The 22226-nt window shown below is 32.4% G+C and overlaps 1 protein-coding gene across 1 annotated transcript in view; it reads left to right on the top strand.

Annotated features, from left to right (window-relative positions):
- LOC143247018 (alanine--tRNA ligase, cytoplasmic-like) overlaps positions 1 to 19020 on the top strand; it is a 325641-nt gene extending 306621 nt beyond the window's left edge. The window contains 6 exon segments of the mRNA XM_076494324.1: positions 15788 to 15907; positions 16333 to 16452; positions 16841 to 16927; positions 17176 to 17283; positions 18703 to 18814; positions 18817 to 19020. Of these exon segments, the coding sequence (XP_076350439.1) occupies positions 15788 to 15907; positions 16333 to 16452; positions 16841 to 16927; positions 17176 to 17283; positions 18703 to 18814; positions 18817 to 18878 (609 nt within the window). The 3' untranslated portion in view covers positions 18879 to 19020.
- Positions 19021 to 22226: the final 3206 nt, after the last annotated feature.

A 22226-nucleotide genomic window follows, 5' to 3' on the forward strand; every position in this document is an offset into this window, starting at 1 on the left:
ATGGTCAAGTTTGTGACAAGATAATAACTAAAGACATGGTCAAGTTTGTGACAAGATAACTAAAGACATGGTCAAGTTTGTGACAAGATAATAACTAAAGACATGGTCAAGTTTGTGATAATAACTAAAGACATGGTCAAGTTTGTGACAAGATAACTAAAGACATGGTCAAGTTTGTGACAAGATAATAACTAAAGACATGGTCAAGTTTGTGACAAGATAATAACTAAAGACATGGTCAAGTTTGTGACAAGATAATAACTAAAGACATGGTCAAGTTTGTGACAAGATAATAACTAAAGACATGGTCAAGTTTGTGACAAGATAATAACTAAAGACATGGTCAAGTTTGTGACAAGATAACTAAAGACATGGTCAAGTTTGTGACAAGATAACTAAAGACATGGTCAAGTTTGTGACAAGATAATAACTAAAGACATGGTCAAGTTTGTGACAAGATAATAACTAAAGACATGGTCAAGTTTGTGACAAGATAATAACTAAAGACATGGTCAAGTTTGTGACAAGATAATAACATAAAGACATGGTCAAGTTTGTGACAAGATAATAACTAAAGACATGGTCAAGTTTGTGACAAGATAATAACTAAAGACATGGTCAAGTTTGTGACAAGATAATAACTAAAGACATGGTCAAGTTTGTGACAAGATAATAACTAAAGACATGGTCAAGTTTGTGACAAGATAATAACTAAAGACATGGTCAAGTTTGTGACAAGATAATAACTAAAGACATGGTCAAGTTTGTGACAAGATAATAACTAAAGACATGGTCAAGTTTGTGACAAGATAATAACTAAAGACATGGTCAAGTTTGTGACAAGATAATAACTAAAGACATGGTCAAGTTTGTGACAAGATAATAACTAAAGACATGGTCAAGTTTGTGACAAGATAATAACTAAAGACATGGTCAAGTTTGTGACAAGATAATAACTAAAGACATGGTCAAGTTTGTGACAAGATAATAACTAAAGACATGGTCAAGTTTGTGACAAGATAATAACTAAAGACATGGTCAAGTTTGTGACAAGATAATAACTAAAGACATGGTCAAGTTTGTGACAAGATAATAACTAAAGACATGGTCAAGTTTGTGACAAGATAATAACTAAAGACATGGTCAAGTTTGTGACTAGATAACTAAAGACATGGTCAAGTTTGTGACAAGATAACTAAAGACATGGTCAAGTTTGTGACAAGATAATAACTAAAGACATGGTCAAGTTTGTGACAAGATAATAACTAAAGACATGGTCAAGTTTGTGACAAGATAATAACTAAAGACATGGTCAAGTTTGTGACAAGATAATAACTAAAGACATGGTCAAGTTTGTGACAAGATAATAACTAAAGACATGGTCAAGTTTGTGACAAGATTATAATTATAGTCATAATCAAGTTTGTGAGAAGATAACTAGAGACATGGTCTAGTTTGTGACAAGATAACTAAAGACATGGTCAAGTTTGTGACAAAAGACATGGTCAAGTTTGTGACAAGATAATAACTAAAGACATGGTCAAGTTTGTGACAAGATAATAACTAAAGACATGGTCAAGTTTGTGACAAGATAATAACTAAAGACATGGTCAAGTTTGTGACAAGATAATAACTAAAGACATGGTCAAGTTTGTGACAAGATAATAACTAAAGACATGGTCAAGTTTGTGACAAGATAATAACTAAAGACATGGTCAAGTTTGTGACAAGATAATAACTAAAGACATGGTCAAGTTTGTGACAAGATAATAACTAAAGACATGGTCAAGTTTGTGACAAGATAATAACTAAAGACATGGTCAAGTTTGTGACAAGATAATAACTAAAGACATGGTCAAGTTTGTGACAAGATAATAACTAAAGACATGGTCAAGTTTGTGACAAGATAATAACTAAAGACATGGTCAAGTTTGTGACAAGATAATAACTAAAGACATGGTCAAGTTTGTGACAAGATAACTAAAGACATGGTCAAGTTTGTGACAAGATAATAACTAAAGACATGGTCAAGTTTGTGACAAGATAATAACTAAAGACATGGTCAAGTTTGTGACAAGATAATAACTAAAGACATGGTCAAGTTTGTGACAAGATAATAACTAAAGACATGGTCAAGTTTGTGACAAGATAATAACTAAAGACATGGTCAAGTTTGTGACAAGATAATAACTAAAGACATGGTCAAGTTTGTGACAAGATAATAACTAAAGACATGGTCAAGTTTGTGACAAGATAACTAAAGACATGGTCAAGTTTGTGACAAGATAATAACTAAAGACATGGTCAAGTTTGTGACAAGATAATAACTAAAGACATGGTCAAGTTTGTGACAAGATAATAACTAAAGACATGGTCAAGTTTGTGACAAGATAATAACTAAAGACATGGTCAAGTTTGTGACAAGATAATAACTAAAGACATGGTCAAGTTTGTGACAAGATAATAACTAAAGACATGGTCAAGTTTGTGACAAGATAATAACTAAAGACATGGTCAAGTTTGTGACAAGATAATAACTAAAGACATGGTCAATTTTGTGACAAGATAATAACTAAAGACATGGTCAAGTTTGTGACAAGATAATAACTAAAGACATGGTCAAGTTTGTGACAAGATAATAACTAAAGACATGGTCATGTTTGTGACAAGATAATAACTAAAGACATGGTCAAGTTTGTGACAAGATAATAACTAAAGACATGGTCAAGTTTGTGACAAGATAATAACTAAAGACATGGTCAAGTTTGTGACAAGATAATAACTAAAGACATGGTCAAGTTTGTGACAAGATAATAACTAAAGACATGGTCAAGTTTGTGACAAGATAATAACTAAAGACATGGTCAAGTTTGTGACAAGATAATAACTAAAGACATGGTCAAGTTTGTGACAAGATAATAACTAAAGACATGGTCAAGTTTGTGACAAGATAATAACTAAAGACATGGTCAAGTTTGTGACAAGATAATAACTAAAGACATGGTCAAGTTTGTGACAAGATAATAACTAAAGACATGGTCAAGTTTGTGACAAGATAATAACTAAAGACATGGTCAAGTTTGTGACAAGATAACTAAAGACATGGTCAAGTTTGTGACAAGATAATAACTAAAGACATGGTCAAGTTTGTGACAAGATAATAACTAAAGACATGGTCAAGTTTGTGACAAGATAATAACAACATGGTCATTTGTGACAAGATAATAACTACATGGTCAAGTTTGTGACAAGATAATAACTAAAGACATGGTCAAGTTTGTGACAAGATAATAACTAAAGACATGGTCAAGTTTGTGACAAGATAATAACTAAAGACATGGTCAAGTTTGTGACAAGATAATAACTAAAGACATGGTCAAGTTTGTGACAAGATAATAACTAAAGACATGGTCAAGTTTGTGACAAGATAATAACTAAAGACATGGTCAAGTTTGTGACAAGATAATAACTAAAGACATGGTCAAGTTTGTGACAAGATAACTAAAGACATGGTCAAGTTTGTGACAAGATAATAACTAAAGACATGGTCAAGTTTGTGACAAGATAATAACTAAAGACATGGTCAAGTTTGTGACAAGATAATAACTAAAGACATGGTCAAGTTTGTGACAAGATAATAACTAAAGACATGGTCAAGTTTGTGACAAGATAATAACTAAAGACATGGTCAAGTTTGTGACAAGATAATAACTAAAGACATGGTCAAGTTTGTGACAAGATAATAACTAAAGACATGGTCAAGTTTGTGACAAGATAATAACTAAAGACATGGTCAAGTTTGTGACAAGATAATAACTAAAGACATGGTCAAGTTTGTGACAAGATAATAACTAAAGACATGGTCAAGTTTGTGACAAGATAATAACTAAAGACATGGTCAAGTTTGTGACAAGATAATAACTAAAGACATGGTCAAGTTTGTGACAAGATAATAACTAAAGACATGGTCAAGTTTGTGACAAGATAATAACTAAAGACATGGTCAAGTTTGTGACAAGATAATAACTAAAGACATGGTCAAGTTTGTGACAAGATAACTAAAGACATGGTCAAGTTTGTGACAAGATAATAAAAAAGACATGGTCAAGTTTGTGACAAGATAATAACTAAAGACATGGTCAAGTTTGTGACAAGATAATAACTAAAGACATGGTCAAGTTTGTGACAAGATAATAACTAAAGACATGGTCAAGTTTGTGACAAGATAATAACTAAAGACATGGTCAAGTTTGTGACAAGATAATAACTAAAGACATGGTCAAGTTTGTGACAAGATAATAACTAAAGACATGGTCAAGTTTGTGACAAGATAATAACTAAAGACATGGTCAAGTTTGTGACAAGATAATAAAGACATGGTCAAGACATGGTCACATGGTCAGTTTGTGACAAGATAATAACTAAAGACATGGTCAAGTTTGTGACAAGATAATAACTAAAGACATGGTCAAGTTTGTGACAAGATAATAACTAAAGACATGGTCAAGTTTGTGACAAGATAATAACTAAAGACATGGTCAAGTTTGTGACAAGATAACTAAAGACATGGTCAAGTTTGTGACAAGATAATAACTAAAGACATGGTCAAGTTTGTGACAAGATAATAACTAAAGACATGGTCAAGTTTGTGACAAGATAATAACTAAAGACATGGTCAAGTTTGTGACAAGATAATAACTAAAGACATGGTCAAGTTTGTGACAAGATAATAACTAAAGACATGGTCAAGTTTGTGACAAGATAATAACTAAAGACATGGTCAAGTTTGTGACAAGATAATAACTAAAGACATGGTCAAGTTTGTGACAAGATAATAACTAAAGACATGGTCAAGTTTGTGACAAGATAATAACTAAAGACATGGTCAAGTTTGTGACAAGATAATAACTAAAGACATGGTCAAGTTTGTGACAAGATAATAACTAAAGACATGGTCAAGTTTGTGACAAGATAATAACTAAAGACATGGTCAAGTTTGTGACAAGATAATAACTAAAGACATGGTCAAGTTTGTGACAAGATAATAACTAAAGACATGGTCAAGTTTGTGACAAGATAATAACTAAAGACATGGTCAAGTTTGTGACAAGATAATAACTAAAGACATGGTCAAGTTTGTGACAAGATAATAACTAAAGACATGGTCAAGTTTGTGACAAGATAATAACTAAAGACATGGTCAAGTTTGTGACAAGATAATAACTAAAGACATGGTCAAGTTTGTGACAAGATAATAACTAAAGACATGGTCAAGTTTGTGACAAGATAATAACTAAAGACATGGTCAAGTTTGTGACAAGATAATAACTAAAGACATGGTCAAGTTTGTGACAAGATAATAACTAAAGACATGGTCAAGTTTGTGACAAGATAACTAAAGACATGGTCAAGTTTGTGACAAGATAATAACTAAAGACATGGTCAAGTTTGTGACAAGATAATAACTAAAGACATGGTCAAGTTTGTGACAAGATAATAACTAAAGACATGGTCAAGTTTGTGACAAGATAATAACTAAAGACATGGTCAAGTTTGTGACAAGATAATAACTAAAGACATGGTCAAGTTTGTGACAAGATAATAACTAAAGACATGGTCAAGTTTGTGACAAGATAATAACTAAAGACATGGTCATGTTTGTGACAAGATAATAACTAAAGACATGGTCAAGTTTGTGACAAGATAATAACTAAAGACATGGTCAAGTTTGTGACAAGATAATAACTAAAGACATGGTCAAGTTTGTGACAAGATAATAACTAAAGACATGGTCAAGTTTGTGACAAGATAATAACTAAAGACATGGTCAAGTTTGTGACAAGATAACTAAAGACATGGTCAAGTTTGTGACAAGATAATAACTAAAGACATGGTCAAGTTTGTGACAAGATAATAACTAAAGACATGGTCAAGTTTGTGACAAGATAATAACTAAAGACATGGTCAAGTTTGTGACAAGATAATAACTAAAGACATGGTCAAGTTTGTGACAAGATAATAACTAAAGACATGGTCAAGTTTGTGACAAGATAATAACTAAAGACATGGTCAAGTTTGTGACAAGATAACTAAAGACATGGTCAAGTTTGTGACAAGATAATAACTAAAGACATGGTCAAGTTTGTGACAAGATAATAACTAAAGACATGGTCAAGTTTGTGACAAGATAATAACTAAAGACATGGTCAAGTTTGTGACAAGATAATAACTAAAGACATGGTCAAGTTTGTGACAAGATAATAACTAAAGACATGGTCAAGTTTGTGACAAGATAATAACTAAAGACATGGTCATGTTTGTGACAAGATAATAACTAAAGACATGGTCAAGTTTGTGACAAGATAATAACTAAAGACATGGTCAAGTTTGTGACAAGATAATAACTAAAGACATGGTCAAGTTTGTGACAAGATAATAACTAAAGACATGGTCAAGTTTGTGACAAGATAATAACTAAAGACATGGTCAAGTTTGTGACAAGATAATAACTAAAGACATGGTCAAGTTTGTGACAAGATAATAACTAAAGACATGGTCAAGTTTGTGACAAGATAATAACTAAAGACATGGTCAAGTTTGTGACAAGATAATAACTAAAGACATGGTCAAGTTTGTGACAAGATAATAACTAAAGACATGGTCAAGTTTGTGACAAGATAATAACTAAAGACATGGTCAAGTTTGTGACAAGATAATAACTAAAGACATGGTCAAGTTTGTGACAAGATAATAACTAAAGACATGGTCAAGTTTGTGACAAGATAATAACTAAAGACATGGTCAAGTTTGTGACAAGATAATAACTAAAGACATGGTCAAGTTTGTGACAAGATAATAACTAAAGACATGGTCAAGTTTGTGACAAGATAATAACTAAAGACATGGTCAAGTTTGTGACAAGATAATAACTAAAGACATGGTCAAGTTTGTGACAAGATAATAACTAAAGACATGGTCAAGTTTGTGACAAGATAATAACTAAAGACATGGTCAAGTTTGTGACAAGATAATAACTAAAGACATGGTCAAGTTTGTGACAAGATAATAACTAAAGACATGGTCAAGTTTGTGACAAGATAAACTAAAGACATGGTCAAGTTTGTGACAAGATAATAACTAAAGACATGGTCAAGTTTGTGACAAGATAATAACTAAAGACATGGTCAAGTTTGTGACAAGATAATAACTAAAGACATGGTCAAGTTTGTGACAAGATAATAACTAAAGACATGGTCAAGTTTGTGACAAGATAATAACTAAAGACATGGTCAAGTTTGTGACAAGATAATAACTAAAGACATGGTCAAGTTTGTGACAAGATAATAACTAAAGACATGGTCAAGTTTGTGACAAGATAATAACTAAAGACATGGTCAAGTTTGTGACAAGATAATAACTAAAGACATGGTCAAGTTTGTGACAAGATAATAACTAAAGACATGGTCAAGTTTGTGACAAGATAATAACTAAAGACATGGTCAAGTTTGTGACAAGATAATAACTAAAGACATGGTCAAGTTTGTGACAAGATAATAACTAAAGACATGGTCAAGTTTGTGACAAGATAATAACTAAAGACATGGTCAAGTTTGTGACAAGATAATAACTAAAGACATGGTCAAGTTTGTGACAAGATAATAACTAAAGACATGGTCAAGTTTGTGACAAGATAATAACTAAAGACATGGTCAAGTTTGTGACAAGATAATAACTAAAGACATGGTCAAGTTTGTGACAAGATAATAACTAAAGACATGGTCAAGTTTGTGACAAGATAATAACTAAAGACATGGTCAAGTTTGTGACAAGATAATAACTAAAGACATGGTCAAGTTTGTGACAAGATAATAACTAAAGACATGGTCAAGTTTGTGACAAGATAATAACTAAAGACATGGTCAAGTTTGTGACAAGATAACTAAAGACATGGTCAAGTTTGTGACAAGATAACTAAAGACATGGTCAAGTTTGTGACAAGATAACTAAAGACATGGTCAAGTTTGTGACAAGATAATAACTAAAGACATGGTCAAGTTTGTGACAAGATAATAACTAAAGACATGGTCAAGTTTGTGACAAGATAATAACTAAAGACATGGTCAAGTTTGTGACAAGATAATAACTAAAGACATGGTCAAGTTTGTGACAAGATAATAACTAAAGACATGGTCAAGTTTGTGACAAGATAATAACTAAAGACATGGTCAAGTTTGTGACAAGATAATAACTAAAGACATGGTCAAGTTTGTGACAAGATAATAACTAAAGACATGGTCAAGTTTGTGACAAGATAATAACTAAAGACATGGTCAAGTTTGTGACAAGATAATAACTAAAGACATGGTCAAGTTTGTGACAAGATAATAACTAAAGACATGGTCAAGTTTGTGACAAGATTTGTGACAAGATAACTAAAGACATGGTCAAGTTTGTGACAAGATAATAACTAAAGACATGGTCAAGTTTGTGACAAGATAATAACTAAAGACATGGTCAAGTTTGTGACAAGATAATAACTAAAGACATGGTCAAGTTTGTGACAAGATAACTAAAGACATGGTCAAGTTTGTGACAAGATAACTAAAGACATGGTCAAGTTTGTGACAAGATAATAACTAAAGACATGGTCAAGTTTGTGACAAGATAATAACTAAAGACATGATCAAGTTTGTGACAAGATGGTCAAGTTTGTGACAAGATAACTAAAGACATGGTCAAGTTTGTGACAAGATAATAACTAAAGACATGGTCAAGTTTGTGACAAGATAATAACTAAAGACATGGTCAAGTTTGTGACAAGATAACTAAAGACATGGTCAAGTTTGTGACAAGATAATAACTAAAGACATGGTCAAGTTTGTGACAAGATAATAACTAAAGACATGGTCAAGTTTGTGACAAGATAATAACTAAAGACATGGTCAAGTTTGTGACAAGATAATAACTAAAGACATGGTCAAGTTTGTGACAAGATAATAACTAAAGACATGGTCAAGTTTGTGACAAGATAATAACTAAAGACATGGTCAAGTTTGTGACAAGATAATAACTAAAGACATGGTCAAGTTTGTGACAAGATAATAACTAAAGACATGGTCAAGTTTGTGACAAGATAATAATTAAAGACATGGTCAAGTTTGTGACAAGATAATAACTAAAGACATGGTCAAGTTTGTGACAAGATAATAACTAAAGACATGGTCAAGTTTGTGACAAGATAACTAAAGACATGGTCAAGTTTGTGACAAGATAACTAAAGACATGGTCAAGTTTGTGACAAGATAATAACTAAAGACATGGTCAAGTTTGTGACAAGATAATAACTAAAGACATGGTCAAGTTTGTGACAAGATAATAACTAAAGACATGGTCAAGTTTGTGACAAGATAATAACTAAAGACATGGTCAAGTTTGTGACAAGATAATAACTAAAGACATGGTCAAGTTTGTGACAAGATAATAACTAAAGACATGGTCAAGTTTGTGACAAGATAATAACTAAAGACATGGTCAAGTTTGTGACAAGATAATAACTAAAGACATGGTCAAGTTTGTGACAAGATAATAACTAAAGACATGGTCAAGTTTGTGACAAGATAATAACTAAAGACATGGTCAAGTTTGTGACAAGATAATAACTAAAGACATGGTCAAGTTTGTGACAAGATAATAACTAAAGACATGGTCAAGTTTGTGACAAGATAATAACTAAAGACATGGTCAAGTTTGTGACAAGATAATAACTAAAGACATGGTCAAGTTTGTGACAAGATAATAACTAAAGACATGGTCAAGTTTGTGACAAGATAATAACTAAAGACATGGTCAAGTTTGTGACAAGATAATAACTAAAGACATGGTCAAGTTTGTGACAAGATAATAACTAAAGACATGGTCAAGTTTGTGACAAGATAATAACTAAAGACATGGTCAAGTTTGTGACAAGATAATAACTAAAGACATGGTCAAGTTTGTGACAAGATAATAACTAAAGACATGGTCAAACAAGATAATAACTAAAGACATGGTCAAGTTTGTGACAAGATAATAACTAAAGACATGGTCAAGTTTGTGACAAGATAACTAAAGAAAGACATGGTCAAGTTTGTGACAAGATAACTAAAGACATGGTCAAGTTTGTGACAAGATCAAAGACATGGTCAAGTTTGTGACAAGATAATAACTAAAGACATGGTCAAGTTTGTGACAAGATAATAACTAAAGACATGGTCAAGTTTGTGACAAGATAATAACTAAAGACATGGTCAAGTTTGTGACAAGATAATAACTAAAGACATGGTCAAGTTTGTGACAAGATAATAACTAAAGACATGGTCAAGTTTGTGACAAGATAATAACTAAAGACATGGTCAAGTTTGTGACAAGATAATAACTAAAGACATGGTCAAGTTTGTGACAAGATAATAACTAAAGACATGGTCAAGTTTGTGACAAGATAATAACTAAAGACATGGTCAAGTTTGTGACAAGATAACTAAAGACATGGTCAAGTTTGTGAAAGACATAACTCAAGTTTGTGACAAGATAATAACTAAAGACATGGTCAAGTTTGTGACAAGATAATAACTAAAGACATGGTCAAGTTTGTGACAAGATAATAACTAAAGACATGGTCAAGTTTGTGACAAGATAATAACTAAAGACATGGTCAAGTTTGTGACAAGATAATAACTAAAGACATGGTCAAGTTTGTGACAAGATAATAACTAAAGACATGGTCAAGTTTGTGACAAGATAATAACTAAAGACATGGTCAAGTTTGTGACAAGATAATAACTAAAGACATGGTCAAGTTTGTGACAAGATAATAACTAAAGACATGGTCAAGTTTGTGACAAGATAATAACTAAAGACATGGTCAAGTTTGTGACAAGATAATAACTAAAGACATGATCAAGTTTGTGACAAGATAATAACTAAAGACATGATCAAGTTTGTGACAAGATAATAACTAAAGACATGGTCAAGTTTGTGACAAGATAATAACTAAAGACATGGTCAAGTTTGTGACAAGATAACTAAAGACATGGTCAAGTTTGTGACAAAGACATGATCAAATTTGTGACAAGATAACTAAAGACATGGTCAAGTTTGTGACAAGATAATAACTAAAGACATGGTCAAGTTTGTGACAAGATAATAACTAAAGACATGGTCAAGTTTGTGACAAGATAATAACTAAAGACATGGTCAAGTTTGTGACAAGATAATAACTAAAGACATGGTCAAGTTTGTGACAAGATAAAAACTAAAGACATGGTCAAGTTTGTGACAAGATAATAACTAAAGACATGGTCAAGTTTGTGACAAGATAATAACTAAAGACATGGTCAAGTTTGTGACAAGATAATAACTAAAGACATGGTCAAGTTTGTGACAAGATAATAACTAAAGACATGGTCAAGTTTGTGACAAGATAACTAAAGACATGGTCAAGTTTGTGACAAGATAATAACTAAAGACATGGTCAAGTTTGTGACAAGATAAAAACTAAAGACATGGTCAAGTTTGTGACAAGATAATAAAGACATGGTCAAAGACATGGTCAAGTTTGTGACAAGATAATAACTAAAGACATGGTCAAGTTTGTGACAAGATAATAACTAAAGACATGGTCAAGTTTGTGACAAGATAATAACTAAAGACATGGTCAAGTTTGTGACAAGATAATAACTAAAGACATGGTCAAGTTTGTGACAAGATAATAACTAAAGACATGGTCATGTTTGTGACAAGATAATAACTAAAGACATGGTCAAGTTTGTGACAAGATAATAACTAAAGACATGGTCAAGTTTGTGACAAGATAATAACTAAAGACATGGTCATGTTTGTGACAAGATAATAACTAAAGACATGGTTATTTTTGTGACAAGATAATAACTAAAGACATGGTTATGTTTGTGACAAGATAATAATAAAGACATGGTCATGTTTGTGACAAGATAATAACTAAAGACATGGTCAAGTTTGTGACAAGATAAAAACTGAATACATGGTTAAGTTTGTGACAAGATAACGAAAGACATGGTCAAGTTTGTGACAAGATAACTAAAGACATGGTCAAGTTTGTGACAAGATAACTAAAGACATGGTCAAGTTTGTGACAAGATTGTAACTAAAGACATGGTCAAGTTTGTGACAAGATTGTAACTAAAGACATGGTCAAGTTTGTGACAAGATAATAACTAAAGACATGGTCAAGTTTGTGACAAGATAACAATTAAAGACATGGTCAAGTTTGTGACAAGATAATAACTAAAGACATGGTCAAGTTTGTGACAAGATAATAATTTAAGACATGGTCAAGTTTGTGACAAGATAATTATTTAAGACATGGTCAAGTTTGTGACAAGATAATAATTAAAGACATGGTCATGTTTGTGACAAGATTCTAATTAAAGACATGGTCAAGTTTGTGACAAGATAATAACTAAAGACATGGTCAAGTTTGTGACAAGATAATAACTAAAGACATGGTCAAGTTTGTGACAAGATAATAACTAAAGACATGGTCAAGTTTGTGACAAGATAACTAAAGACATGGTCATGTTTGTGACAAGATAATAATTAAAGACATGTTCACGTTTGTGACAAGATAATAATTAAAGACATGGTCACGTTTGTGACAAGATAATAATTAAAGACATGGTCATGTTTGTGACAAGATAATAATTAAAGATATGGTTATGTTTGTGACAAGATACTAATTAAAGACATGGTCAAGTTTGTGACAAGATAACTAAAGACATGGTCATGTTTGTGACAAGATAATAATTAAAGACATGGTCAAGTTTGTGACAAGATAATAATTTAAGACATGGTCAAGTTTGTGACAAAATTATATATAACTAAAGATGTTCTCAAGTTTTTGACAGTATTACAGAAACAAGGACGAAGCCTGTTAAGTGTGAATGAACAAAATCCAGATGAATAAACTCAGTCAAATCTGACTTATTTCACAAAGTCATAGTTTTGGTTTAGGAAAAGGTTGTTCTGCTTTGATGATTTCTATTGCTTCTAAATAATTATTGTTGTCGTTGGTTTCCGTTGGTGTAGGAGAAAAAATGTTTATTAAAATTTATGACGTGCTAAAGCAGATATGTGTAGCTCACCTCTTTACGTGTGACCTTGGTGTTCTTTGTATCTTAACTACAAGGAATGTGACTTTTTTCATATGTGTTTCTCTCCACATTCACATGATGGTTGTTTCAGGTTGGGCAGTAAGGTGTTTAAATACAGTTTTTATGATTTTGTTGTTAAATAACAGACTGAAAATTTCATTGGTACTTTTTAGCACAACTGGAATTAATTTGTCGTTGTCAACAGGGGATCTCAGGTCAGTTTACTGGTCTTATTTGTGGTTGAAGAGTTGAATCACATAGTTATGGGTGATCCAGATATACGTGACAAGTGGCAGTTCTTGTGTACGATGGTGGGGTGAGAGCACAGATTTTCCTTGTATAGTGTTGGTCACTGTGTTATTTTTGCTAACGTGTGATGTGGAAGACAGTTGTTAGATTTTTCTTTGTGACTGGACATTGTTTCATTTTTTAGACTTAAGAGGTGCATGATAAGTCACTTTGTGGGGTGTAAAACATCAGTTTTATAATATGTTTTTTCTATAACTTCTGTATAACCACATTTGTCAGCTCTCTGAATATATCTTATTGTTAGATGTTAATTCTTTTAAGGTTTTGACTTCATTATAAGGTTTGGTTTCAGTTTTGTCCTTAACTTGCAGCATGCAAGTATGTGTTAATTATGTTTTTTTCTATTTTATTACGATTCCAATTTAAAGAGTTTATGGTGGATTTTATGGTAGCAGAAATTAGTTTTATATATGAAGTTTAACACAGAAACTTGGTTTGAGTTAATGGTTCACTAGAGTTATTTAAAAATGAAGTTGAAAGTTTCATTAACTGGTTGTACACTTCCATCCTTCTGGTTTTCTATCAACAGGTTTTTGAATTTATTGAAAATGAAGTTGAAAGTTTCATTAACTGGTTGTACACTTCCATCCTTCCGGTTTTCTATCAACAGCTTTTTGAATTTATTGTTTTGGTGTGTCATTTTCTTTTCTTCAGTGTTGATTGGTGTAAATCAGTTGACGTGGAAACGCCTGTTCCAGTCTTCGAAGTGTTACTTGTTAACAAATTCTAGATGTTATTAGTCAAGTTGGACTTATACTGTGGAAGTGTTGCAGTGAATGTTCTTTGTGGTGGCTCTGAAAACTATAAACTTGTTTGTTTGTTTTTTAATCACTGTTTCCACTCATTGATATATCATAGAAATTAATATCATTCAAGTCAAGTGTTTTGGTGAGAGGTTCTAAAGGTTGCCAAAGTTAAAACAAAGATGAAAATAATTGGTTTTATTCGTCAGATGAAAATCATCTTTCAACCAGACATAATACGTTCACAGACAAATTTCATAAAATAATTAATAAATGTAATTTATAGAAAATTCAAGTTTATGATGACCAGATATTTCCAACATGGACAAAATTGACCATCTACATATTTAGGGTTACCAACCTGTCTTGTCAGTAGTTGTTAAAACCCCACAATGTCTTCTCCTCTCCAGAAGAGTTTCTTAGGGACCCATCATATAAATACTGTTAATATTTTAAGTACTATTTTTTCATGTAGAATCAAACATTATGAACCTGCACTCTTTTGACAATGATCGTATCTTTAACTCTTTGTTTGTCAGTCGAAGTTTCTGAAATTGATAATAATAAAATATCTTTGATAGACTGTTTAGGCAGAGTATTCGTCATGAAACTTTGTAGAATGGATGGCAACTGCCTGTTTCAGAGACACAAGTATAGAGGATGATGTTTTGAAAGTCTTCTGCCTTTTGTTTTTAAGTCAGTGTGTGTGTAGGTGTTGTTGGTCTTTACAGTGTCCTGGTGGATTGTGAAGAGCATGTTATGATTGGTTGGATTATCACTGTTTCTGATTGGAGGAGAGATTTCCTACAGATCCAACTAATGGTAGCTACAGGTTACTCATCTGTTATCTGGAATCTCTGCTTTGTAAAGGTTTAATAGTGTTAATATAAAATGATTCTCTGATTTTTCTTGTCTTCCATAATTTGTGTGTGTCAATGACTAGTTTTCTCCCAGTTTATTTTGTGTCCAGTTGATGCATGCTCTGTAATGGTTACATTTTGTGTTTTCACGAGTCTTGTACTATCTTCATGTTATTTTACACTTGTCATGAGTTTTCTTCTTGTTTCTCTAATGTATGTATCATGTAGGAATATGGTATTAAATAGATGACGTTTTGGGATTCCCTTCAGTAGGTCACTGTTTGGTTGAATCTACAGGAAATCTTTCTTCCAGTCAGAAACAGTGATAATCAAACCAATTATAACACACCCTCCACAGTCCACCAAGACATTATAAAAGACCAACAACACCTACACACACAATGACCTGAAGATGAAAGGCGGAAGACTTTGGAAACATCATCCTCTACACTTGTGTCTCCACAACAGGCAGTTGCCATCCATTCCACAAAGTTTCATAAAATAAAAATCTATCATATTCTCATATTTTCAGTGTTTTTTATTTTATAAGTATTACAGCAAACATTTATACTGGACAAATAAACATCTGGTGCTTAGAGGTAATGTTAATAATTCTAACTAGACATTCAGATGAAGTCGTAACGAAATAATTTAATTATCCGGTTTTACATTATACAGTACTAAAAAAGATAATTATTCATTCTGACAGGCCCTGAGGAAAGCAGAAGTGTTTCAGAAAAGTGTTAAAGATGTTCATGACATTATCAGTGACCAAAAACGATCTCAGAATAACAAGGATTTAGTGAAGAAGATAGTGGAGTTAACTGAGGTACTTAGATCAAACTACCGCTTCAGTTATTCATATGCGTGCTTGACGTTTATTGTAAACTGGAAAATAATAGTTTGGGTTTCACTTCCCAATTGTGTTATAAGAAAATAGTCGAGATTACAAAATTGAGAATGTTTCTTTTATCAAGATGTTTATATTTTGTGATCAGAAACAGATGTGACTGTTTGATTGCTTTTGTGATGTGTGTTGAAAATCAACCTCTGGAGAGACAGAGGATAAAACTGACCATTCTGTAGATTTGTTCTAAACAATAGAGAAAAATAATGACAATATTTTGATTACTGTATTGTAGGTATATTGAAGAACAAACTGATTGATATAATTTCCCATCTAAGTTATTTTAATTATTCATTCTCGTAGGAATGCAAAATACCTGCATGTTAAAATTATTTTGTCTTACACAGGAAATTTCTCAGTCCAGCATCTCTTATTGGAAGAAAGAGGAACTCAGAGCTAATCTAAAGAACATGAAGAAACAACTTGACGACATGGACCGAGCTAACAAAACTGCTGTTACGCAAGAGGTAACAGTTATCCGTAATATCATCAGACACTAATTATCCTTTCTTAATGTATTTTAAATCTAACAAAATGATCAGAATGTTTGATTTTATATAACACTTAACCAGAAAGCTGAGTGTTATGATAAACATAATTTTAAGTTTCGTGTTTAAATAAGAAACTCACAAGTACTACATTTGAATTACATTGTCTATTGTATCCTTGAAAAGGTCAGTTTTGGTGATCATTAGTTGGCCTCTCGTGATCTAGGAAAGCGTTGCACATGTCCAGTTCAAATGATTCAAAAGTGTACAATTACTTGTCTAGACTGTCACATCCTTACTTTGTGTTTTTCTAGTGTGTTGTATAAAGGTAATATATTTTCTTATTTTGGTAATATTTTCTTTATAGGTAATTGAACAAGCCAAACAACTGTTGGAAGGTAACTCCCATGAAAAATTTATTGTGCATGCATTTGAAGCTGGGTCTAATGCAAAGGTGAAAGTTTTTCAAATACGTTCCAAGACTTCATTAGTATTGTTTAGTTTACTTTAAAAGTCAGTATTGTAAAAACAAGTGATGCGAAAATATTTTTGGCTGTTGTGTTTGTACTAAATACTATTGGAGTTATTTCGTGTAAATGATAAATAGGTCATCTTATTACAAAGCACAAGTTTTATAAGTATTTTTCACCTTAAGAAAACGCACAGTTTTTTAACTGAAGGAAATACTGTTTTGTTTTCCAGGCACTAGATGGAGCTCTCAAGCAGGTTAAGTCCATATCACCAGAAACTGCTGCTATGTTTTTCAGTGCTGGTAATGGGAAAGTGATATGTCTAAGTTCTGTTCCAAAGGTTAGTTGTTTTATCATTTTAATTATAAAGCTAGAATTGAACCTTAAACCAGTGACAAAACTTGTCACCTAATGGTGGAGGTTGTCACACGTGATATACTTCAATATTTTAAACTGTTAAAAATTACTATAATGTCAAAAACATAAACAAATAAATTACAGTGTATTCTGAAGTCATTGTTTTTTTTTGTTGTTGTTTTTTGACATCAAGCAATTGATTTAAGGAAGGATCAGCAAGGCCAATGACAAAAACTCAAATTTTCTCATTATTGTACATTTTAAATGAAAATATTCATGTATAAACAATTACCATACTACCAAGTTCCTCAACATATTCGTGCAAAAGTAAAAATTACAATGGATATAACTTTTTTGTTCTCATTTGGACAATTTGAGAAAAATAAACTTTTAATGTACAGGGGGACAAAATTATGAGAAACAATCTTCCACATGTTGGTTCCTAAGCCTATTTTGTCAATATTTTCCAGGATCCCACTAGTCATCTTACTGTTAATACTTTCCAGGATCCCACTAGTCATTTCACAGTCAATACTTTCCAGGATCCCACTTGTCATTTTACTCTCAATACTTTCCAGGGTCCCACTAGTCATTTTACTGTCAATACTTTCCAGGATCCCACTAGTCATTTTACTGTCAATACTTTCCAGGATCCCACTAGTCATTTTATTGTCAATACTTTCCAGGATCCCACTAGTCATTTTACTGTCAATACTTTCCAGGGTCCCACTAGTCATTTTACTCTCAATACTTTCCAGGGTCCCACTAGTCATTTTCCTGTCAATACTTTCCAGGATCCCACTAGTCATTTTACTCTCCTTTTTTAGGAAGAAGACTTATGTAGTTGTTGTGTCGCTGCCAATAAGTGTCCGTTTCAAAAGAAAATAGACCATGATTTACTGGTGGGTCATGTGGGAACCAACATGTTACATTTTGTTGTGCAAGATATATATTAGTATTTCTTAACTGAGTGATAACCTTAAGAGTTTAAAATAAAAAAATGTTATGTTAATACAAACACATTTGTAGAACTCGTAATGACGAAAATCCCATGTGAAGTAAAAATGTATCTCAGGATGGCTGGTCTGGGTATTAACACTTTTACTAATAATTCAGAGAATTATTAACAATCTCGGCTGTCCTCAGGTGCTTGTAATTCATCTGATAGTCGTGTGTTTTATAATATAAAACATTCAAAACACTACCTGTTATTCAGACATTCCAGCTTGCGAGGGGCTATTTATCATTGAACTTAAAACTAGAACTTACAAGAATGTTACATTATCCAAGTATAAAGTTGACAGTTGTTCTTGGTTCTCCGTAAGGGCTAAGTTGAGACCTTAAACATGTTTAATTTCTGCAGAAGAAATCGTTGTATTGTTTCCTTTGTTATATCCCACAGGGAGCAGTTTCTAAAGGACTTAAAGCCAATGAATGGGTCCAAGAAATATCGGGGGTGATTGATGGGAAAGGTGGAGGTAAAGAAGAGGCAGCTCAGGCTACGGAACAAGAGTTTCTTCTCTGGACGAGGCCATGAAACTTGCCAAGCAGTTTGCGGAACTTAAGCTTGCCAAATAATGGCGAGGGTAAAAGGAGACTTGACAAAGGCAGTTTGGCCACAAGAAACTTTCCTTTGGTGTAGAAATACTTTAAGAGCAACCATTAATTTAAGTTTGTGAAAGGTGAAATTAAGTTAAGAAATAAACGTTTTGTATCAAAACTCTCATGATGAATAATTATCCAAAAACAAGTTTTTAATTAATTAATTACCAGAATTAGTTTCTTTACTTGATAGATTCTTCATGAATGTGGATGGGAAAGTGAGATAGCTGTTTTCTGAATTGTTTAATCTAAAGTAACACGAACATTTCACTTATGGTTGCTTTGTTTTTTAGAGGGAATCCTAGTTTTATTAATTAATGTGAACCTAATTCCAAAACAGGTTCTGGGGACGTTGCATGGAAACAAATGGTTTTCAGTTGTTTGAAGAATTACCACAAGTGAGAAACGGTTAAAGTCGGGTGTTACATCATTCAAACCAACTGCCAATAAAATGTACATTGTAAGATATTCATACAAAACACTTTCACTCAGATTAGTGCATGATGAATCGTGACATAATCTTACTTTTGAATGTGTAAAAAAATAACAGATGTAAGAGGTTAATTCTTGTTTAGTAAGTAAACACTTGTATACAGCTTGTTAAACACGTAGTTAAACCAGTTGACAGAACTCGGGTTCAGAAGAAAGGTGGAATGTTTCAATAACACTTCCAAACGGAGATTGATTCACCTTTATCTACACTCATTGTGAGTTGTTCTTTCCATTAAACTAGTACTTACCCTGTTTGTTCCCCCAATAAGCTATGAAAATGAATTTTCCACTTACATAATCACATCTTTCCTCTGACTACAAGATAAACTTGCCTTGATGGAAACTCGTGTATAATTCTTCACTTGAACAAGTATCAACCTAGAGATAAAAATATGGTTTATACTTATTACTTCGACACAGAGTGAGAACATTTTCAACACAGGGTTACACAAAGTGGAACCTTCTCTTTAAGTTCAATCTTTCTGATTGACCTGTGAAATTAGTTTCCTTTAAAGAACTATCGAAAACAAGCACTTTCTTTGTTAGATGGTTTGATTTAAAATGAAGTTATTTTAACAGCAAACTTCATTGATTAATAAATAAAATTATGCATCACACATATAGTTTAAACACTTTAGAAGCAGTTAAAAGTTATAGAACAATCTTCCAGATACTGTATGACAGTTATTTATAATTGGTAAGTAGTTGGACTGAACGTAACCAAATTTGAAGTGCATCATTCTCAGATCCCAGTAACTGATCTGAAGCATGTATCATCCCTAGAAATGCAGGCTGGAAGTTAACCTGTCTTGAAGATTTAATAGGTGTGTTAATTAAACAGGTTTTTACAGTAGTTAAAAAATGTTTTTTAGTTATTTAACTCAAAATATCTCAAAGATCAGACTGCTTGCAAAGGAACGTAAGTAAACAATTACTGGCAACAGTGCCTTCCGTGTTTTGTAAAAATTATATTTTGTTATCTATATCATATCTGTTACCCAATGAAATACTGAAAGACGAAAATATGAATATCCCCAACAAAAGTAAAAAGTTTAGGTGTTATAGGCTTCTGTATTTAGAAGTAAGAACTTAAAGAAAAAAGCTAAGTTCATAATGTCAAAGTTTCGTCTAGTGTATGAAAATAAGATTATGAATACGTGAAGAAGAAAGGAATCAGTGATTGAGCAAATTTATTGCTACTTAGACAGAATGAGTCAATGCGTATGTAACTACGTTACGTATGTAAGATAGGTGTATGTTAGTTTTCAGAAGTTATGTTGAACATTAGTCAAATCGTAAGAGAACCTTTCTAATCTATTGAATATTCTGGGAACATATACAAGTTAAAAGTGATTTAGTAAGATTCAAAAAGTCAGAGTTTAGAGTAAGATTGTAACATTTGAATATTAAGTTTTATACCTAGAAATACTTGTCAAATTTAAAAATTATCGCTCTAACTTTTGATATAAAATTATTACTTGTAATATGAAAAATCCGTCGTGATAAACTGTTATTTATGTATTTAATAAGCCGTTTCTGAAGAGAATAACTTTCCATATTAACTGCCATCTAGCGGTGGTAATACGAACATGTGAGCACGTGATTGATAAGTTGGTGTAATGTAACTGAGAATTAGATATTACTGTGTATTTTTATCATTACTGTTAAAACAAGTCTGTGAAGTTAAGACATATCTGCCGTACAGTCATGTTAAACGAAATAACATATTTTGGTGAATGAACAGTTTTGAAGAAATCTTAATGTGAACATATATTCAATGACTTTACGATTGCCGATTAATGAGTCGAAGTTTCCGCTTCGAAAGGTAGGATCAAAATATTGGTTATATTTAAGTTATATTCTGTGGTTTAGTAAGATTAACTGTAGCTTTTAATAGTACTGTTCTTGTTTATATTTGGCTGCAAAAGTTACTAAATTCTTAAGAAAAAACATCGAGGTTCATATCTTGGAGGGGTCTCTATTTGATTGAACATCGATGGCCATATCTTGGAGGGGTCTCTATTTGATTGAACATCGATGGGCCATATTGAACATCTATCCTGGAGAAGCCTCTATTTGATAGAACATCGATGGCCATATCTTGGAGCGGTCTCTATTTGATAGAACATCGATGGCCATATCTTGGAGCGGTCTCTATTTGATAGAACATCGATGGCCATATCTTGGAGGGGTCTCTATTTGATAGAACATCGAAATAGAAAAATTAGTTTTCTGGACCTCCCTTTTAACCGGACACATTTCATTGATATTTAAATATTCTGTAGTATCACACAGCATGATATGACATTTGTTTTCCGGATGATTTTGGTCAATAAAATATTTTGAAAACTTACGAGTAACAAAGGTACACCAAATTTCTTTATTACGAAGGGTTCTAAATCAAAGAAGCACTGTGGCACCGCTTGTATTGACGTTGAACTGCACAACCACTTGTAAATTAAAACTAAAGATCCCTAAGTACTGCACCAGGGTAAGTGGAATAAACCAGCTGCCCCTTTTGAACTATTTAATACACCAATTCTTAAACTGCTGGAAATTGTTAAGGGAATTTTCTTGAACGTAAAACTTTGAGTCTAGATTTGAGACAGGATTTCAGTGGGGGTGTGGCTGTTTGAGACAGGGTATCAGTGGGGTGTGGCTGTTTGAGACAGGGTATCAGTGGTGAGTGTGGCTGTTTGAGACAGGGTTTCAGTGGTGGGTGTGGCTGTTTGGAGACAGGGGTTTCAGTGGGGAGGGTGTGGCTGTTTTAGAGACAGGGTTATCAGTGGTGGGTGTAGCTGTTTGAGACAGGGTTTCAGTGGTGGGTGTGGC

This window comes from Tachypleus tridentatus, chromosome 3 (assembly GCF_004210375.1).
Source record: "Tachypleus tridentatus isolate NWPU-2018 chromosome 3, ASM421037v1, whole genome shotgun sequence".
NCBI lineage: Eukaryota > Metazoa > Arthropoda > Merostomata > Xiphosura > Limulidae > Tachypleus > Tachypleus tridentatus.